The following is a 20648-nucleotide window of genomic DNA, read 5'->3' on the forward strand; positions in this document are numbered from 1 at the left end:
ACAGGGGAAAAGTCAGGAAGCGTAATTTACCATCTTTTTGCCATTTTTAACCATTTATTTGTTTGATTATTATTATTTTTTGCTTATTGGTAGGGGTTTGCATAGTTTTTATCCAACTCTTGGACGTGCTGAATTACCATGAATTACTCATTCAGAATCAGTGCTTCCCTCAATTCCTTCCCATGCTTTGCCCTCTGCTCCAGCACTGTTACACCACAAATGGAATCACATATATTTATATAGGGTCTAGGATGTGGGGTCCAATGCCAGGATTCCTCTCCAAACCCATAGCACATCTGGGGAGACCAGATTCACTTAACTACAGTGATTCACTTAACAACTCTGATAAGAAAGGTGATAAAATGGGGCAAAACTCACTTAACAACTTCTTTTCCATAGAGATAGGAATTTTGGGCTCAACTGTGGCTGTAAGTCAAAGTCCTCCTGTACTTAAACAGATTGACTTGTTTGCTAATTGTGTTTTCTCTACTCCCAATTTAAATAGGGAGTGAGGTAGTCATTGCCTACAAGTTACAATGGCACTGAAAAAAGTGACTTACAACCAGTTTTTGCAATTACTATTATTGCAGACCTCCCATGGTCACATGATTAAACTTCAGAAATTTGACGAACAAGTTTTTACTACAGTTGCAGCATCCCAGGGTCAAGTGATTCCCATTTGCTACTTTCCCAGCTGGTTTGTGACAAGCAAAGTCAGAGGAAGCAAATCAAAGCAATGGGGGAAAGCTGGATTTGCTTAATGACCATATAACTCCTATAGCAACTGCAATGATTCACTTAATAATCATGGCCAAAAAAGGTCATAAAATCAATTTTGGCTAACTTAACTGCCTTCCTTAGCAATGGAAATTCTGGTCTAAAATGGGATTGTAAATCAGGAATTACCTGTAATTATTGTACCACAAGGATGATGTGGCTTGGAGGTTTTAAGTTCTGATCTTTCCTTTGTTGATTTTTTTCATTAGATGATAAACATATTGATCAAGGTAGCAGAAGGAAATGGAAATCATATACTAAGCAAGCTTGCATATGAAGAAATGTGCATGGACATGAGTGCTACAATAAGTGAGAGAATATGTAGACATCAATATATATCTGGCTCTGCATATTCACAAATGTGCTTCAGACACTATTCTGCAATGCATATGAATGTATGTATCTTATTTTTTTCCTCTTTATGAATTAGATTAAAAATTCTTGCTTAAAGGAAAAAATCCTTAATCTTCTTTACTGAAGTGACCCCACAGAGTGCAATGAAAAACCAGCTGATTCTCCATGAGCTTCCATGATTGCCTCATTGGATTTTCAAAGTTGTTTCCTTTCATTAAATAGTTGGCATGGTTTTGTTTAAACTGCCACATCTTTCTTTAGAACATATTACAATAACAATTAAAGCCATTCTCCTGAAGTGGAGTGGTTCTGTTTCTGTAACTTATGAACCATATGGCATGTTTGATAGTCCACAAGAGAAGGGTTCCTTCTCTCCTTTGCTTCTTGCCTGGGCAACACAATTGGCAAAATACAATTAGACCACAACAGATGGTGGCTATTGTTTTCTCCTTGGTAGGTAGCTCACCAGATTCCCTCTAAACATCAGATAAACAAAACACTAATCTGCTGTAACTTTTCCATAAAGTTACAGAATCTATGCATACTCATAGATGTTTTACTGGCTAAAAAATGTACTTACCAATATACTAACTTAGCAGGATTATGTGTTATTTTTTGTTATTTGCTTTGGAAGATGCTCTTAAAAATATTTATTAAAGCAAGTCTGTTTTTTCTGCCATTTCAATAAAATAAATTGTATACAGTCTAAAGGAATTTAGACCACAATCAGATTCTCAAGAGTCCTTATTATGTGTGAGAGAAAAGTGGTATATAAGAGGCAATGGTTAAAGATATGCTGCTAAGCAATGTTTATATTTATCAATTTTTATGATATTGGAATAAATTAAATTCAATGCCAACTGAAAGTCATTGTAAACACATTATTTCAAATGTTAAACTGGGATTGGATAGATTCAGGTTCATGACTATTCATAGTCTTGACTGATTTTAAAAATGTCAATCTTTCAGCATAACCTGTTCATAGGGATTTTGTTTAAAAACAGATGAGTGCTACACTCATGGAAAGATAATGGAATATACATCTAATTAATAAGAAAAATGAAATTTCATTAATAAACTGATAAACAAATGAATGGCCCTTCTTGCAAAACTAGAAAGTAGTGTGAATAATTTGAGAATATGATCCATTATCTTGAATATGGATAATGTCCTGCCATGTAAGATAATAAAATTAAATCACATCCCCTCAATACAATAGTATTAGCAATACTCTTAACCACAGTAATATAAGCAATAATCCAAAATGTTAGCATGCAACCACAGAGAATGCAGTGAATACAGTTTTGTTGTTCTTATTGTTTTTCCTCTGCTTGATTCCATTAAAAAAATGCAGTCATGAAAGTTTCTAGAAATGTAGAAGGGAAGTTTCTCCTTTCCTCTTTCTTGAAGCAGTTCCTTAATGTCAAAGTTAAAACTGAACTCCATGCTTATAAGAAAGGCTTATCATATATTTTGAATTACTATGTAGTGATTTGTAATTTTAAATGCATTGATTATGAAGACAAAGTTAATGCCGTATCATAATGTGTTTTTTTTAAATAATCAATGCAACTTCAAAAGCAACTTATAGTATGACCAATTCTATTAGGCAAATATTAGGAACCATATAATTTTTTATGTATATCCCGGACAGTTTTTTGATTGTTTTCATAGTTTGAGACATAATATGTTGATTAGAATTTTTTGAATATAAAATTGGACTTCATTTGGTTATCATGTTACAATGCATTAAAGCAACCTGTACATGAAGTCCACTTAATAAGTTTATAGAGCACAAATAAATATGTGGTACTTGACTTCTATTTTCCCCAATTAAACCTAGATATAATTTGCATTTTTAGCAGTTAATTTTCAGTTGGCAGGTAAGGGTGGGTAGCAGGAAAATATCCAGAACCATGATCTTAAGATTTCAACACTCTCATAACGAAAGAACAAAATCAACTTACCGTTTTAATGATAAGATGTATCATTATAAACACTAACCTAGAGGCAAAACACTAAAAAGAAGGGATATGCAAGGAAAGAACAGAGCTTAAAAAATAATATAGAAATCACCCACCTTCCACATAGTTGTCTTCTGAAAGCACATAACAAGGAGGGAGAGAAAGGGGAAAAACATTCATTAAGCAGCATGCAGACTGGAACTTGCCTTTGCATGTTAGCATCATGCAAGGCATCAAACACCACATGCAAGTGATCCATTGTTATTATCCAAAAGGAAGCAGGGCAGGGAAGACCCGAAGCACAGGGAAGCAGTGTTTCTTCAATTAAAAGGAAAAGGGAACCCCACACAATATGGAAAAAAAACAAAACATGCCATTTCTCAAATGAAAGGAGAATTCGATAATTAAATGGGCCTCTGCTGTATCTGGATTAATTTGCCATAAATTCTTAGATCAGTTAAGGACTGAATTTTCTACATGAAGACAATTTTAAACTGAGTGAGAGAGAAAGCTGCTGGGATTCAAGTTTGTCTGAAAGGTTTGCCCTCTGGATTTAAATCCTTTTCTAAGAGGGTAGAAAAACAATTCAGGAGCTAAAGAAAAACCAAGTAGAAAACTCAAAGTCAAGAAATCTTATTTATTATCCTTACATCTTTTATAAAACAGTTCTTGCATTACAAAGAGTTGTCTATTTGGTTTTGTTTCCTTAGTTTCTCTGCTCCTGTGATTTTTTGTTTGTTTTGTTTTGTTCAAGGGTTGCTTTTTCATATTATTCATCTTTATGCTATACAGTATTTCATCTATTAAATGGCTCTACCTACAGAATAAAAATACAGGAGAAGCAGAGCTGTTAAATATTAAGTTTAAAATGGAACCCTAATTTAAAATATTCTCTGGCTCTAAATTTGGTAAATTGCTTTAAGCTAAGTCTTCTACAAGAATAATTACATCACCCATATATTTTATTGAGTGGGATCATACATATACTGCATATTTTAAAATTGTACTATTGGAAAAAATGGTAAGTTTCTTAATGACTTTGATTTTTGTAATCCAGATGGGCAATAAATATTGAACATGAAATACACAGTTATGGGAATTAATTGTTAAGGGTTTGTCATGTGTGCTTTGTGAGTTGTGTTTGGCCTGGTACATCAAATGGTGTACAGGAATGCAATAAAAATGGTTGTGTGAATCACACATATAGTCAAACAAGAATTTTTAACCCCACAGGTCATTTTAAAATGAGATATTGATAACATAAATGTACATAACACAACATTAATGTAATCATGACATACAATAAAGAATAGAAACTGGCAAACAAGTAGTATCCAACAGATCAAACTGATTTAAGTAGAAGTGATATGAATTTACAGTAAGAGCTAGCTTACTTTGAGAGTACACTTTCTGCCTAAGATTTTAAAAACAGAGTTATTGTCAATATCTTGGCAAACTACATTTGTGCTTACTGGCCTGAATTTGGTTTCATGTAATGCTAGCAAGAATAAATTAATCAATTGGTAATCAAAACATTGGAAGTCAATTAGGCAAGGAAACAAAAGTCGACAAATCACAAGACAGACCAGTCAGAATTAATCATATTTGATCCTAATATCTCTTTAATATTTATATCTTATCAATGTCTACATAGGAAAGAAATGGGACTTTACTTCATTTCAGTTCCTAATCAATTCCATCTCATTTGAAATTTTCACAGATATCATATGCTTTCACTTGTAATTTCACTTGAAATTACTGTTAATCTTCTCATCACTCCTTCTCATCCATCCCCTCCCACTTGTGATTGTAGGACTGTAACTTTGTTGCTTGTATCCTTATGGATTGATATTGACTGTTTCCTAGTATGATTTGATTGTTGATTGTACCCTATGACTATCATTATGATTCTTGATTCTTAACGAATGTACCTTTTCTTTATGTACACTGAGAGTATTTACACCAAGACAAATTCCTTGTGTGTCCAATCACACTTGGCCAATAAAGTATTCTATTCTATTCTATTCTATTCTATTTTATTCTATTCTATTCTATTCTATTCTGCAATGTTATTCATACAGTGGTACATTTACTATGTACAGTGTGTCACATCTCCCCCTCAATATAATCTCCAGATTTCAGAAGGTCCTTCAAAACACACCTTCAAAAAACCTCGTTCCCTTCATGAGTCTCCATCATTTTCCTCCTCCTCATTTTTTCTGCTGTTGGCCAACCAACCAGCAAAAAAGCAATGGAAGTTATAACTGTTCTGTCTTACTAGCATTAATTGCTCATTCCATTTGAACAAGCAAGGCACTGGAGAGACAATTTTAAGAAAAAGAGAACTAAAAGCCTCTGTCAATGGATATTCTGAGGAGTCAATGGATATCCTGAGGATACCAGTACTCAGAATGGATCACTAATGTAGTCCAAAGCTCCTGGCCTTGCTAAATACATTATCCTGCCTTTATTATTCTTATAAATAAGTCAAGGCAGGAAATATATCTAATTCTCCTTCCTCCCTTGTCTTGCCCTCTCACGGCACTCCCCTTCACATGTTCTTTATCTGCCTCTTCTGCTTAATGACTCCTACATCTTGGAGTTATGACAGCAACTGGGACTGCCTGGCTTTGTTGTTGTTAAGTTACACAATCACATGACATCACACTTTATAACCACATTGCTTAGTGAGGGCAATCCCAGTCCCAACTGCTATTATAACCCAAAGTCTCCTTGTACTGAATGCCTCACCATCCTATTTTGGAAAGAAATTTAAGATAATCTGTGACACTCAAACATATTAATCATTTCCATGATTGGATAATTAGGAAGAACAGAACAAAGAATGAACACTGACAAACAGTATTTCTACAGGATTTCACAAAGGCATCATCTTGTTTTATCCTTCTTGGAGACGGCAGAGATAAAATCTGGATGTTGGAGAGACTGTCTTCTGTTTTGTTTTCCTTTTTAGTTTTTTATTATCTTTCATTTATTTAATTTATCAATTAATCAAATGTATATAGCTGCCAATCTCACTGAAGAGAACTCAGCATCTTAACAACTATCAAATAAAACAATGCATAAAATCAAAGGTGTACAATGTAAAAAACCTTGTTAAGTATGATAAGTGAATGATACAAACCACAGGAAAGGGAGAATAAAAATGGCTACCTCAACAATGAAGCCATCTGGGCAAGTTTCCTGTTGCCTGGCAGTCCCAATCCTGACAACGTAGCCAAAACTTTGAGGGTTTTACAAAAGATTGATTGATTGATTCTTGCCCATCTTACCAGATGATAACTCTGGGCGGCTTATGAAAAGGGATGGAGCTAATCTAATTTCTGGGAGAAGAATGTTACATAATCTGGTTGCAGAGCAGAGAAGGCACTTCTCCTGGAATCCACCAAATGAAGATCCCTAGTCAATGGTACCCACAACATGTCAACTCTGACAGATCTAGTAGATGCACTGATGCAACCAAGGATAGAAGATACCTCAACAGCATGCTGTGAAGGTCTTTAAAGGTTAAAATCACCTAAAACTGGACCCAGAAAGAAACTGGCAGCCAATACAACTCATAAAGCAGAGGTGAGGGTGTGTGTATAAGCGCACCAATCGTGCCTACTATCCCTGTCCTATTGTTTTTTTTTATTTTTCTTATAAGTTTTTCTTATATTCAAAACTATATTTATTCTTATACCTGTATCTTGTAAGCGATTGACAAATCAAATAAATACTAAAAAATACTGAACATGTGCTGCTCTAGGACTCATGTAACAGCCTGCACCACTACATTTGGCACCAGCTGAAGCTTCCAGATACTTTTGAATTGTGTTTAAATGTGGTTTCTTTCTCCATGTGTCTAATGATAACCATCCAAAAGAGACATTAAAAGGGGTGATAAAAACAGTTGATTGCCATAACCCAAATTGAGATTGGGAGGGGAAGAGGATTTTATTGCACCACTCAGAACTTTTAGAGTAAAATGCAATATGATTATATTCCAGCATTAAGTGTGCATTGGGTTCCCACTTTGCACACTGGATTCTCCTACGTTTATATGTAGAAAGGTGTTACATGTGGGTCTTTCCTAGGGATGCCAAAATCTAAATGAGCTCATCAGAATTACTTTTTTTCTATATACCTTAATTGACATTTAATGGTTGTCTGGATTTTTGCAGCCAAGATAACATATTCTAATAGCCCTATTCTTCCCAGTAATGTAAAGTAACAAGATAATATTGTGCAGAAATAATTCACTTTTATTTTTTCTCATTATGTTTTGTAATGAGTACAGATAGTCTTTGACTTACAATGGGTTGCTTAACAATCATTTGAATTACTACAGACCACCCCCCAAAAAGCTACTTACAACCAATTTTCAAAGTTGCAGCAGCCACACTCACACCTTGCCCATATGATTGCATTTTGGATACTTGGCAATCAACTCACCTTTACAACTGTTTACAGTGTCCTGCAGTCATATGATAGCTATTTGCAGGTTTTTTTTGCCAGTTTCTGTTTCTGGCAAAAGCACTCCATTAGGGAAAATGGATTCCTTTAATAACTACTCAAAAAAAACCCAGGTGTGGTTATGTGATGCCTCGACTTATGACCACAATGTCTTATGACCATAATTCCAGGCTCACGTGTTGTCATAATGTCATAAGTGAAGGATTATCTGTATCTCCCAGATGTCTGACCAGCAGGATTTAAATAAGCTTCTACTTGCCTCTAAAATCCCTCCAACCCAAATATTTACTTGTTTCCCTGATTAATTAATATAAGTATAGACAGAAAAATATAACCCAAGGAACATACTTGTGCTATGTTGTACCCACATTTGAAATTCTGAATTACTAGAATTTTTGAATCACAAATGGATAAATGTAAATAATGAAGTGAATATGACAAAAAATCTTGTTTCAATGCCTACTCACATACAGATTGATGGCATATTTCCTACATAAATTAAAGATTCAGATTTTATTTTAGATGGTAAGCCCCTGTATTTTGTTTACATCCATATGTACATTCACATGATATATTGATGGGTTTTTTAAACTCTTAGTTGGGAGCTGTCCAGATTTTGATAAAAGTTGAGTGGCTGTATTAAAATTACTAAATGTCTTAAATAAATAAATTATTGTCTTGTATTGCTTTTTCCCAGAGGCTTTTTATAAAAGTAAGATTCAATCCCTTCTTTTGAGAGGCAATTCTCCCTTTTCCTTTCTTATGGGCAATTTTTCATCTCTCTGTAAATGAAGCTCCATTAGGCAGCTCAATCTGTTTTCAATACTAGCACTAAACTTTATGAGAATGTATTTCCTAGAATGTACCAAATTTCTTTCTCCATCACTGAATAATTGTTTATAATATAAACTGTCATAAAAATATGTATCTGGTACTATGAATTTGATTTCAAGCTAGTATCTTTGGAGAAAGGATAAATACAAATGACTAAATACCACAGTTCTCTTTTTAATATTTTATTTATTTATATCCCATTTTTATTATGTTTTATGAATAACTCAAAGCAACAAAAATACCTAATACTTCTTTCTCCACAACAACAATCTGGGAAGGTGGTTGGAGAGAAAGAGAAGAGAGAGAGGGGGGGGAGAAATTTACTTTTAAATAATTGGTCATTATTTATTATCATTATCTGAATACTGCATACTCACTTCTTATCAAATTAGTATTCTCTGAGGACTACTTGCTTTCAAAATGCAACCGCTGCCACTTTTTATTCCACATCCATCATCTACCCTATATTGGTACATATTTTCTTTTTGGATGCAGTTAAGCAGGCAATATTTTAAAAATCCATTTAAAAAACTATTTGTTCTTTGGAAAAGTGCTCTCAAGATTGGAAGTTTCAATCCAAAAAGGAAGGCATATGCTTAATTTCTTCATTTCCCTGCTCACAGGAATATCACTGGCTCACTTCTGCATCTTAAAATTTTCTAAGCACATTCAACTTCATCTGAAACTACTAAAATATATTCCTATGCATACCACATTTTAAATTAACATTTAAATTGTCCAAACTCTTCTTGAAAACCTGCAACTCTACTCTATTTGCTTTTACTCTATTTTTAATTTTATTTTAATCATTTGAGTTATTTTGCAAAATTTCCATGTTGCTGGGAAATTTAGATTTCTTAATATAAATTCAGATTTGGACTGAATCTCTACAAATCCCTACAAGTTGAATAAACGTTTATTTATAGAGAAAATAATTATTGAACCAATAATTAAACTATTGGCTACACAGAGAAGCATTTTAGACTTTTCAGCTTGGCAGTTTGTTGTGCCAGTATAATCCTACTTCACCAAGATTCCCTTGCAATAGCTATTCATGCTATAATCACCACCCATCTAGACCACATGCTGTTCATTGAAACAGCCTCAACATGCCACTTGCTCTTTGGAGACAACCTCAAAGCTATAACTATGACAAAATGCAGCAACTGGAGTACTGGCAGATCAACCCTGCCAGTGCAGAATAACACCTTTGGAAACTGCATTAGTTACCTGTCTAGTTTGATGATTATGAAGGGGGCTGATAAGAGAATCCTTGCTTTTCTGAGGTATTTAGGGTGCAAAGTGGGAGGCTTTCTACTTGTAGTAGGCCTCACTTTGTAAAATTCTCTTCCTTAGACTTATCCTTTTAACTTTTTGTAACTTCTTAAAAACAGTACTATTAATGACATCTTTTGTCCAAACTAAATGTGGGTGCCATAATAGCCTTAAAATTGTGCTGTACAGGCATAGTTTTGTTTCTGTTCTGATGCTGTTGTTCTTCTAACATTTTTTACAAAGAGTCTATGGGGAGTTATTAGAAATTATTTAAAATAAATAAACACAAGACTAACTTTTGTTGCATGAAATTAGTTTGATATATGTGCCTTCTGTATTGTTTTAATTGTAGTTATTCCATAAAATAAAGGATCAGCAATTAGCAATTCACCTACTCCATATTTATTAGAGAAATAAAAATAAACAGCAATAAATAAGCTTTAAAATATATACTGGTACTTGGTAAAAAGATAAGATAACTATAAGAGGTATCTGGTAGACTCACTGTGCTGATGGATAAGTAGAACAAAGTCACAAGTGATACATTTTAAGAGCCACTAAAAGTCATAAAGAAACCTAGTGATCCTTGAATATCTATACAAGATGCATTTTGAAGCTCTGCATTTGTAAAAGTTTAATTAAAAAAATCATTAAAATTGAAAATTGTATTGGTAGCTTTCTCCTCATTGTCTGTGCACTACATATGTTTACTCCAATAAAGCACACTAGAGCTGCTGCATATGATATCACACCCTGTCAAGGCATTTGTTTAAAACATTTATTTATTTATTTTTTAAAAGGAAGTATTCAAAGCAAACAATTTACTATCTAGAAAAATGATACTAAAAATCAGATGCTAAGTCTATTTCTACCATTAACATATTCTAAGAATTAGCTAAAAGAGCTCATGATAAAATAAAATTTAAAAAATGTTTACTACTTCAAACAATATTTCAGTAAAATATATATTTTAGTAATCTATTTCGCACATCAGGGAACAATTGTGATAAAAGTGATGATTATAGTAATACATTATTGCCGTCTGTGATCAAAATATATAATAAAAACACATTTCACAATCTACATTCTTAAAAATATTAGATTATATGCATGTTTGGTTGTTTGAATGTATGCATATGAGAGAGGGATATGTCTGTGAAGTGGTAAGGGTGGGATGCTATATTGGTGCTGAGAGATGTTGATACTAGAGTGCTGTACGCTGCTTAGATTTCCCTTCCAGGGGTGTGGGATGAAGTCACTAGGAGGCTCATAGTCCTGAATCTCTGGGGTCTTGGTTTAGGGGATGGGGCTGTTTTGTAGTAATAGAAGGGGATATAATGGTAGCATTAATCGGGGGAGAGATGGTGGGAGAGGTGGAATGGCTTGCCCTTAAAGACCATGGAACTATTGTTTCTTAATGGTACCACATTCCACTTCCTTGATCTCAGTTCTGATGCTGTCAACAGACTTTCAGTGGCCCTGGTTTTTGGTTGCTTCCACTGAATAACAGTGGTGGTCTGTAATAAGACCACCATCGTGAGTGAAGCCCTGGAGGACCTCAATGTATGGGATGAACCAAGTCACCAACAAAGGAGAGCGCATAAACCAGAAATCAAGAGAACCCGAGATGTCACCCCAATCCAGCTGAGACTGATCGAGCAATGGACAAAGCCAGAGGACCAGCAGCTGTGCCAGGTATCCAACCTCTTGCTGCTCCAGAGCAGGGAATTAACCCCACCCCACCCAGAGACTTACAACTGCAAAAAAAGATCCCACCCTTGGGGGTGAAATTCGATGGGGACTCCCAGAAATTGCTTTCCTTCCTGGTGCAAGTCCTCACCTATATGCAAGAATACGGATGGAACTTCCTGACCCAGGGGCCTGAGTGTGAGTCGTCACCCTAGCCCTAGAGGACTTGCCAACAGATGGATGGTAACCCTCCACAATGTTGATGCCCCAGAGCTGAGGAACCTCAATCGATTCATGACAGCCCAATGCCACTACTTTGAAGACCCCTTCGCTGATCGAACAGCCCTCAAAACAGAGTCATTTTGTACCCTGCCAAAAGATCCCAACAGCCAAGGCATTGGCAAAGATGTTTTTAATACACATTTATCGCCTCCATGGAGGTCCCCAACAGATTATCTCAGATAGGAGTGTACAATTCACATCCACATTTTGGCAGGCATTTTTAAACCTATTAGGCTCCTGTTCCAATCACCCCCAAACTTGTTCTGACCCAAACTTTGTTCCAAGGAAACAAACATAAAACAGAGGGAACAGCAAAATCTTTTAATGATTCTTTACAAATTCCGTTCCTTCATGTTTAAAAGGCTGCTTCAAACTAATTGTCTCTGACAAGAACGAGCCTTGCCAAGGTTGTGCAAGGCTGCCAAGAACACTAAATAAAGTTACTAAGAAATATTTCAAACACAAAGAGTCTCCAAACACCAACCAAGATATTCTGAATATCCATAAGGTTTGAGTGCAAAAACTTCTTTGTTTCCTGCAAAGAACTCCAGTTTCTCAGCTGGCTTTTATCTCTTAAGGGAAGGGCCATTACCTTGCAGTCTTACTCTCAAGTCACCTGTGCTTCTGCAGCTGCTCTTTCCTTCGAGCAGCCCTGCATACACACGCACTGGACACAGGTTCCTTGGGGACCTCTTCATCACTGCTGCCAGCCTCCATAATCTCCGAAGGCAGCATTCCACTTCCTGATGGTCCTGGCCCCATCCCTGCATCGCACGCAGGCCCCTCATCTGAGACCTCACTCTCCAAGACCTCAGCCATCCGCAACTGCTGCCGGTGAACCACAACAAAACTAATGGCTCGATAGAGAGAGCTAAAGGCATATTAGAATAATATTTAAGATGCTTTATTAATTACCAACAGGACAATTAGACTGACCTTCTACCTTTTGTAGAGGCAGCATACAATAACTTGGTTCACAGTAGCACTGGGTTCACCCCAAGCCAGGTAGCCACAGGACAAGAATTCAACCCCATGCCAGAGCTACCTACCAAGGAACCTGAAATTCCCTCCCTTAAGGAGTGTTCAGACTAGCCTTACAAGAGGCTAGAGCAGCTTCTAAAGCTCAAGTGGACAAAAAAATGCTGTGAACCTAAACCATTCAAAGTTGGGAACTGTGTATATTTATCTACAAAGTTCCTAAAATCATTGCAACCCTCTAAGAAACTGGGACCTAAATTCATTGGCCCATTTCCATCTCCAGAATCATCAACCCTGTTACAGTAGAGCTCCTACTCCTTGAGACACTTAGACAGGTTCATCCAGTATTTCACTGTAGTCTACTCAAACCAGAGATCACTTCAAAAGTTAGACACCCCCCCCCCCACTTTCCACACCTCCAACTCCCATTATGGTACATGGGGAACATTATTTTGAAATTAAAGATATCCTTGACTCACGCACTCACCGTGGATCAACACAATATTTAGTAGCTTGGAAACACCTTCCCTCCTCAGAAAATGAGTGGGTAGCCAAACATGTAAAAGCCCCCACATTACTATGGAAGTTCCACCTGAAATACCCTCACAAATATCCTAAGTTGTAAATGTATTTTATGTCTTCCAGGTGGATTTCTCAAATTTTTTTTTAATAAAGTTTTATTTGGGTTTTCACACACAAAATACAAGTAAAACATCTTTTTTGAAAATAGCATGGTCCCGGGTTGAACTTCTTTATACAGACACAAAGCTCAATTTCATGCTCCTTTTTGTGTTCTATTCCATATCTTATACTATTCTACATTTTCTATATAGTTTTTCCCCTCTTTTAATTTTCTCAATTTTATTTTGATTATCTCATCTCAATTCAAATCATTATATTTATACTTTTGTCTGTTCTGTTTCAATTTCATATTATCTTTTCTCATTAAACAAATTTTCTCCTGTAGTTACTAATTGGAGTATGACACCTTTATATCTTTTAATTACATCCATTCAACTCTTATTTAAACTTCAATATATACTTTAAGTTTATGACCTTCAATATAATAAATAATACATAACTTCCAATCGAATTCTGCTTGGCACATTCTTATAATACACACTATATTCTTTAAGAAAAAGGATTATAAATATATGTAATTAAAGCCCTCATTCCATTCCAATTCAATTCTATCATTAATATTCATTAAAGTCTTAACATCTTTAACATTTCTTTTCAATTAAATATCATACTTCCTTAAAAACACATATAATCTCCATAATTAATTTTTCCCTTATTTCTCTTCACATATGTTTTATAAATCATTAAATATACCTTTTGTTGCATTTATTTATTGACAAGCATTCCACTGAATTATGATAGCTATTTTATCAGACATTTTAATCATACATTGTTTCATATTTTCTAAAATTATTTCTGCTTCTAATATAACCATACTACCTTACGTACCTTTGCAGAATCCCCTTTTCCATTAAGTTTTCACCCATTATCTCTAAATAGACATTGTTTCTCTATATTTTGTTTCTGTCCTTTATAACTTCTTTTCCTTTCTTTCTTCCCTCTCATCTTCTCCCTCCCCTTTTTACCCCCTTATCTCTCTAGTTCTAATTCTCTCTTCTGCATTTCCCTCTTCTGTTGCTTTCTGATTTTATACTTATTTTTCACTCTTTTTTTTTTTTGGGGGGGAGTTGTTTTTCCCAATCTTAAACTTTCCATTCTCTTTCTCCCCTTTCCTTTTCCCCCATCTAAGATTACTTGTTCATTAAAGATGGCTTCTTCTTTGTCGCAATCTTCTTATTCTGCAGGCATTTCTTGTTGTTTCTCATAATTCCAAATCTCCATTTCTAAAAACTGAAATACGAAGCCAAAAGAACCTCTCCCTTCTTGTGCATCTTCTTTGTACTTTTTAAGTTCCATTTTCAGTTCTTCTAAAAGTGGAGCCATTTTAAAAAGTTTTAAACAACCACCCGATTTATTTTAGTCATTCAAAACAATAACCAAGAATCCAGAAATCATCAAGTAATCCAGATAGTCCCGAGTTATATCTTCTTATTTCTTTTTCGACTTTCTCTTCCTGGGGTTTTTGTTGCGATATTTCAGTTAGAATGTATCTTTTGGAAGTCTTGTTGACATTTTGCTGTAAGTTCTTTTTTAATTCTAGGCAGTCTCCTCCCTTCCAGATCCTGCCCTTTTATTCTTCCTCTCTCCTTTCCTGTCTTCAAAAGCTTTTAATTATCCAGAAATCTTTATTATCCCTTTGACTTTTTATTTTCAGCATTAAATGCCTATTGATGTCAAAGTGGATTTTTTTCCAATTTCTTGCTTAAGTCTCTTAGCTGTCAGTATAGGAAAAGGAGAAAACCAAATCTTTTCCCCTTTCTCTCTCCTTCACAGCTTAAAAATCTTCTTAGGGAACAATGTTATTGTTTTTTAACAGTTTCAATTCCAGGGTACCTTATTTGTTGCTTTTGCTGTTTGACCTGGTCAACCAAAACTTTCTCTTCTTATCTTCCTCTTGCACATTCTTTTACGGTCGAGTTCTTCTTTGTGGTGGCCATTTCTGACCACCGCTGCAACCGCCTTCGGGAAAGGGAGAAATGGCCAGCTGGGGAGGAGAGATGCGGCTCTCCTCAACCCTGCTGGCAGTCTGTCACCTCTTCATCACCTCTACGGGGTGGCTTAGCCCCGAAACCAGCTGGCTCGGGGTGTTCCAGCGGCAAGCACGGATCGAAGCCTCGCAGAGACAAGGTTTCGGTCTGTCGCTGAAGAAGCTCAAACTGGAAGTCCGGATTTCTCAATTTTTTGAGGAGAGCAATATGTCAGATCCATGTATCTGCCATTCTTCAATGGAAAAAAGGGGGGCTGATATAAGTAATCATTTTTAATGTAACCTGAATATCTTAATTCTTGTATTGAATCTGTATAAATTGCACATGATATACAACTAGGGACTGGAGCCCAGATGCCTGGAAACTTGTCACCTCTTGGAGAGATAGTAAGAGGAGAAGGGACCATAAAAATTCCTGTTCCGAAAAAAACTTCCTGGGAAGCTCTTCTCAACTACGTTCCCAGAAAAAAAGGGGGAGAATTAACATGTTGCTTCTTTGTATTGACGAAATCCACACTGGACTAAGGGGATGGGTTCTAACTCCCTTTATCTAAGCTACATGCCTGGAGGCATATTAGACCCCACTTTGAACATCATCTGGATATCTTTCTTTTCAATAAAGAATTCCGTTTGAAATATCCAGTTTTCAAAAGTTCATCTGAAGGGGAGAGAGTCTGGGCTTTACACCTGCCCTCAGGGGTTTTGGAGAATAGCTTGACTCCCTCTTCTTTGTGACAGCCCCTGAGATATTGGAACACTGCCATCATGTCTCCCTAGTCCTTCTTTTCATTAAACTAAGACATACTAAGTTCCTGTTCATATGTTTTAGCCTCCAGTCCCCTAATCATCTTTGTTGCTCTTCTCTGCACTCTTTCTAGAGTCTCAACATCTTTTTACACTGTGGCAACCAAAACTGAATGCAGTATTCCAAGTGTGCCTTACCAAGGCATTAGAAAGTGGTATTAACACTTCATGTGATCTTGATTCTATCCCTCTGTTAATGCAGCCTAGGACTATGTTGGCTTTTTTGGCAGTTGCTGCACACTGCTGGTTCATATTTAAATGGTTGTCCATTAGGACTCTGAGATCCCTCTCACAGTTACTATTATTGAGCAAGGTACCACATATATTGTATCTGTGTATTTGATTTTTCTTACCTAAATGGAGAACCTAAATTTTTTCACCATTGAATTTCATTTTGTTAGATAGCGCCCAATGTTCAAGTCTGTCAAGGTCCTTCTGTATCTTAAGCCTATCCTGGGGTGTTGGCTATTCCTGCCAGCTTGGTGTCGTCTGCAAATTTGATGAGTTCCCCATTTCTCTCCTTTCCAAGTCATTGATGAAAATATTGAAGAATATTGGGCCTAAAACAGAGCCTACTGCATACTTCCCTCCATGTAGATGCAGTTCCATTGAGGACTACACATTGAGTGTGGTTGGTCAGCCAGTTACGAATCCATCTGGAGTTAATGCTCTCTAACCCACATTTTTCTACTTTATCTTGTAGTAGGTTATGGTCAGTGGTGGGATTCAAATTTTTTTACTACCGGTTCTGTGGGTGTGGCTTGGTGGGTGTGGCAGGGGAAGGATACTGTAAAATCTCCAGTCAAAGGTGGTATTTGCTGGTTCTCTGAACTACTCAAAATTTCCGCTACCGGTTCTCCAGAACTGGTCAGAACCTGCTGAATACCACCTCTGGTTATGGTCTACTTTATCAAATGCCTTACTGAAGTCCAAGTAAATTATATCAACAGCATTCCTCTGGTCCACTAATTTTGTCACTTTGTCAAAGAATGCAATAAGATTAGTCTGGCATGATCTGTTTTTAACAAACCAATGTTGACTTTTGGTTATTACTTTGTTTGCTTCTAAGTGTTCCCTGATTCGTTGCTTGATTATCTTTTCCAGAATCTTCCCTGGTATTGAGGTCAGGCTGATAGATCTGTAGTTTCCTGGATCTATTTTTTTCCTTTTTTGAAGATGGGAACTACATCAGCTCTTTTCCAGTCCTCTGGCAGTTTCCTGGTGCTCCAGGAACTTTGAAAGATATAGTTTAGTGATTCTGAGATCTCGTCTGCCAGTTCCTTCAGAACCTTGAGGTGTAATCCATCTGGACTTGGTGATTTGAACTCATCTAGGGTAGACAGGTGTTTACCTATCATTTTCTTTCCTATTTTAACTTGTGTTCCTAATCTGTTTTTTGTGGTGCTGTTTTTGATAGGTTGGACTGTTTTTTTCCCCTTTGTGTAAAGACAGATGCAAATAACGAGTTAAGTAGTTCTACTTTCTCCCTGTTGCTTGTCACTGTCTTGCTACTTTCTCCCAGCAATGTACCTATTGTTTCCTTGACTTTTTTCTTATTTTTAACATGTTAGAAGAAGCTTTTTTTGTTATTTTTTTTTTTACTTTTGTCACAAGCCTTTGTTCATAGCTTTCCTCACTTCATCTTTACAGGCTCGGGCTATTTGCTGATATTCTGCCTTAGTTATTTGCCCCCTTTCCACTTTTAATACTAGTCCTTTTTCTCTTTCAATTTGTCAGAGAGTTCTTTATGCAGCCATGCTGGTTTCTTTTGAGAGCTGTTATTTTTTCTTCTTCATTGGTATTGTGCTAGACTGGGCTTTTATAATCTCACTTTTCAAAATTTCCCAAGCTTCTTGAGTTGTTTTCCCCTTGAGGATTCTCATCCATGGAATCCTTCCCAAGCTCTCTCTAATTTTATTGAAATTAGCTCTCTTGAAGTCCAAGACTCTAGTTTGACTTTGTTCTACTTGTGCTTGCATAATGTTGAATTCCAATATTGCATGAACACTTGCCCCCATGGTTCCTGAAGCTTCAACACCTTCTATCATTTCATCTCTGTTAGTGAGAATTAAGTCCAATATGGCTGATCCCCTTGTTCCCTTCTCTACTTTTTGGGAAACAAAATTGTCTGCTAGGTTTGTTGGGAACCTGTTGGATCTTCCACTTGGTGCAGAATTTGTCTCCCAGTTGATGTCAGGGTAGTTAAAATCCCCCATTACTATTGTGATATGCTTTCCTACATACCTTAGTTAGCTGACTAGCAAAAAAAAATCATCTATTTCCTCTGTTTGGTTGAGTGGTCTATAGTATAGACCTATGGCAATGTCATTTTCTCCTCTTTAATATTGGACCCAAATGCATTCAAGATAATTTTCATCATTGAGTGAGAGAGTTATTACTTTGCCTCTTAAAGAAGACTCTCCACAAGAAGCCATCACTGGACACCATCAAATGGACAATTTTTATCTAGTATTTCACCTCCTTTTCTTGGGCAATGTGGTGGTGAAGGTGGTTGCATGACAGCTTCTCGATCTTGGAAGGTGTGGATTATCTAGATCCTTTTCAGTCAGGATTCAGACCCAGGAATGCAATGGAATGAGCATTGTTTGTGGTTTTGAATGATCTCTGGCATGGGTAGAATGGGGACAGTAATGAATCCATCATTTCCCTATTTGACTTAACAGCAACTTTCAATAGTATCAACCATGGTATCCTTTTGCATCATCTTGGAATTGGAAGTAGGGAGCACAGGGTTGTGCTGGTTCACTACCTTCTTTCAGAGTCAGTTCATGATGATTTGGGGAAAGAGGATCAACCCCTGGCTATGGAGATTGGTTCTGTCTCATTTCCTCTTTAAGAGGCTGCTGGGTGAATTCATCCATTGCTATGGGGTGAGACATCATTTATATATCTTTAAACCCTGGCAAATTAAGCAATACCATCTCTATCTGGTTACATCAGCCTATGCCACTAAGTCTGGCAGAGTAGGCATGTTGAAAGTACATTTAGCTGTGGACCTTCATTTGGTGGCTCCCAGAAAACTTGTTCTCTCTACCATGGTGCCCAGCTTTTGAGTCATACTTTCTCCTGAAATTATATTATTTCAATTCCTTTTGACATTCCAGAAGTCTCTCAAAACTTGCCAGATGCTTGGGGTTTGAGGAAACTTAAGATATGCTTAGATGGTTCCATTACTGAGGTAGGCATTTTTATTCTCTCTTTGACTAGAGTTTTTATATTCATTTTTATAATATTTGTCACTTAATGTGTATTTTATAATTTTTATACTTGTTTTTATATTTGTTATTTTATTTTTTTGGGGGGGAGCTGGAGAGCTACACAAATCTAATTAAAAATAGTCAGGCAGACAGATAATATTAGATGATGTAAATTTGTATGGCCCACCTCTATCTAGCATTGTAGGAGATGATCAGGCTGAGTCCAAGGGAAGAGTCAACATTGTCATCAGTCTTGAGATCTCTTTGCAATCTAATCCAGCCCATCTTGAATTCCATTGATTCTTATCTACCACCAATTTGCTTTGACCACTAAGTAGTTCATATTCTTATAAATGCTTAAGAGTTAGCATAAAACAAACTTGTATTCATTTGAATCACCTTGCTTCCTGATTTCTTGGTTTAACAAATATATTACAAAAATATCTTGTATTGATAAATATATATATGAATACATATATGAAAATATGTATGCTTCCTTTCTGTTTATTCCAACTGCATATATAATGTATATATTATCCAAATCAAGCCCCAAATGAAAATCTATAATTAAAATAACAATTTTAAAGGATCAACAAAAGGGATGTATTTATATATTTTTGATGTGATCTGACAGTTTGGGGTAAGGTATCATCAATATGCTATCTAGCTTTATATTTCCATCTCAAGTGAAATCATCCCACCTGCCAGAAAGGGAAATATACAATATTTAGTTTTTTAAAAAATATTTAATTTTTGTTTATATCACTTTGATAAAGATTAAAATTACAGAATTATAAAGGCACTATGCATTAGATGGTTTGCTCATAAAATAATGCTTGGTGTTTGAATTTAAGGTATCATTTGTTCAGGTAATGATTATGAATTGACTGGAATTATTTTAAAATGTGTAATAAAAAGCAATTTAAGGAATTTAGAATCACTTAATTTCTTGTTGCTAGGAGGAAATTCTGATATCTTTTGCAGAAAATTCAAGTACTATTATAAAATTATCTCTTTATGTTTATTGAAAGGCTCACTTTTTTATAATCTAGTTGTTTTTCTAGTTATCAAAACAAAAATAATAAGTGCATTTTTTCTGCTTTATTCAAAAGGTCTACAAAAGATCTCCAGTCAACCATAATGTTTATGGTTTTCTTTAATCCAACAAGATGAGTAATTCTGCTATCATTCACAGCCTGCCCATAGTTTGGATCTGATGTGAGTGGGTAATCTGAAACCCCAGAGCCCCTCTTAGCAGCTATTAAAAATGGTTAAAATATGAAACAGATGAAACTGGAATATAAGTCACAAGACAGGTATTCGTGGTTAAAAATAATCTTTCAAAAGCCCCAACAACCTATACCCTTT

At 35.8% G+C, this 20648-nt stretch overlaps 1 protein-coding gene across 26 annotated transcripts in view; it reads right to left on the bottom strand.

Annotated features, from left to right (window-relative positions):
- Positions 1 to 20648, bottom strand: part of NRXN1 (neurexin 1) — a 928975-nt gene that overhangs the window by 824882 nt on the left and 83445 nt on the right. For 17 of the 26 annotated variants that reach the window (XM_087960762.1, XM_087960755.1, XM_087960726.1 and 14 more), the window contains exon 3: positions 3212 to 3229. The exons of the other annotated variants lie outside the window; for them this stretch is intronic. In XM_087960762.1, coding sequence (XP_087816888.1) covers positions 3212 to 3229 — 18 coding nt within the window. The remainder of the gene's footprint in view (positions 1 to 3211; positions 3230 to 20648) is intronic. 26 annotated transcript variants of the gene reach the window in all.

The sequence above is a fragment of the Notechis scutatus genome, chromosome 1 (assembly GCF_049901735.1).
Source record: "Notechis scutatus isolate UNSWTSFEM ecotype Mainland chromosome 1, rNotScu1.2, whole genome shotgun sequence".
In the NCBI taxonomy this organism is placed as follows: domain Eukaryota; kingdom Metazoa; phylum Chordata; class Lepidosauria; order Squamata; family Elapidae; genus Notechis; species Notechis scutatus.